Below are 2031 nucleotides of genomic sequence, written 5' to 3'. Positions count from 1 at the left end.
TTACACGCCGCCTCCGGGGACGGGATGAACTAGAGGTGCCAGGGCCTGACGGGAGAGCGCGGGAGGACGGGACATGAAGTGAGTGGCGTGGACCTGGCCTGGCCAGTGCTGGACTACACTCGTCGTCGTCCACTTCAATCCGTAGTTTGACAGTCCGTCAAGAACTCTCAGTGATATGTGACGCGACGCGGCTGGCCAAAGTGTGCTTCCAGCCAGCTTAGACTCGTCACATTGCACAGCTGGCTGGTGCTCGTTGCCGCCATCGCCGGAAGCAGCCGCGCGCGCGCTGCGTCAGTAGGGCAAAGACTGCCTTCATACATACAACTCGAAGCGACAGCGTTGATGTACGTTAAAGTCAGCCGGCGAGGGTGTCCAATGAGATGGAGCTAGGTCGAGCAATCTAATCAATCTGTTGTAGAAGGCGGCGGCGAATGGCATGAGGTAGGCTTTCGGTCGGTGACACTCCCCAAGCCGTCTAGCCAGAGTGGGCGGGCAAATAGCTGCTCCGAGGCCAGGATGCCGTTGTATCGTGCTCATTTGCGTAGCATCGCGTGTACCAGACTTTGTCGCGTAACGACTTGCCCGTTTCTCTCGCTCGTGCGTCTGGCTCCGATAGTCTGGTAGCCTTGGTAGAGGTCTGATTCATCTTCAAAAGACAAATGTCTTGGTGAAAGCGGCCGCTGCCTTGCAAATCCACGCGTACCATACCGGAGGGCAAGCGATACGCCGGATCCGGAACGATGCAATTCCGTCTAGCGGGCTGGCAGATTACCGTTGACTTTGTTGGGCGTCATGGATCTGGTGCTTCCGTTGCTTCTCGAGCTGTCACTTTGCGGAACAACTCACTCGTTCTCTGGAGTACAGAGTTGCTCATCCACGTGTTCTCGGGCGTGATTTGAGGTGAAAGTGCGGAGACGATGGGAAGCGGCAGGTTCTGAGGCACGCCAAAATGCAGTCGTTTTCGTTGGGTGCCAGAACCGAAAGGTGCCTCCGTCACAACAGATGCAGCTAAGCATGATGTGCCTAGATCGTGCCTGTCTTTGCGTGCCACTCACATCATCTTTCAGTGATGAGAAAGCCACACCCCTTGACCATTCCAGGTCCACGTTTGGGCTGAGACAGTTGACGTGCGCACTGGCGACGCAGGTTGAGGCTCGTGTACATGCCGTTCCCGAGACAAGATCCAGATCTGTCTGGCCTGGTACTGATTGCTGAGGGTGGATCGGATTGAGTTGACCTATGACTTGAATATACAAGCGGGAGAGGCGCAAAAGGCTGAGTCGGGAGGAAGAGTCATGTTGGACCTATTGACAGCAGGGCGTAGTTGCGCTGGTATCAGTGCCACGAAGAGGGAGCCCGGAGAAGAGAAGCAGGAGAGGAATGCAATGGTGTGGTGAACAATCCACCCGCGCGGGTAACTACGCTAGACGAGGAAAGGACTTAGGAGAAGTAGATAGCAAGGTACATCCCTCAATGCGATGCCAAGGCTTCGATGGTAGTATCTCAGTAACTACTGGCAATCTCAACCCCCAGTCTTCCTCCTCCCGGCCCCACCATCCGCTTTCTCGACATCAATTTGACTTCACTCGCCTGCCCACCACTACCGACGTCAACCTAGACGACACACACTTCCGCATTTGTCATTGGCAGATTCCAACGTTCACTCAAGGCCGCCTTCATCAACATACTTCGCTGCCCTGGTCAACGGGGGAACACATGAATCAGCTGGCCGCGCGGATGCAGAGACAGAGACAGAGACAAACGCCACTTCACCTATCGACTCTAACTCTAGGAACAGGATCTCAACATCGTTACAAGTGACTAACACCACGCGGCGATAGCAGCCAGGCCTTTGTAGATTGCAAATCGATGGGGAAAAACAAACAAGCATCCGGTATGCATTCTCATTTGCTCCTTTCTGGGGCCAACCCGACATCAAAACCGCTTTGCAGATCATCATCCTCTTGCAGAATTCTCTCTAGTCGAAGCGTACGCAATCTCTTTACCGGACACATCCGCTGTCGCGCGAGC

At 54.8% G+C, this 2031-nt stretch overlaps 1 protein-coding gene across 1 annotated transcript; it reads right to left on the bottom strand.

Moving 5' to 3' along the window:
- On the bottom strand, positions 1-646 carry CPAR01_03630 (uncharacterized protein; the record flags this gene model as incomplete). The annotated part of the gene is made up of 2 exons (XM_060487917.1): positions 1-286; positions 558-646. 2 exons carry the CDS (start codon positions 644-646, stop codon positions 1-3), a joined length of 375 nt encoding a protein of 124 aa, XP_060352123.1.
- Between the last annotated feature and the right edge of the window lie 1385 nt (positions 647-2031).

Source organism: Colletotrichum paranaense (genome assembly GCF_030867605.1).
Source record: "Colletotrichum paranaense strain IMI 384185 chromosome Unknown Scaffold_3.1, whole genome shotgun sequence".
NCBI classification, from domain to species: Eukaryota; Fungi; Ascomycota; class Sordariomycetes; order Glomerellales; family Glomerellaceae; genus Colletotrichum; species Colletotrichum paranaense.
The sequence above is the reverse complement of the archived record's forward strand: the minus strand, read 5'-3'. Positions and strand labels throughout refer to the sequence as shown.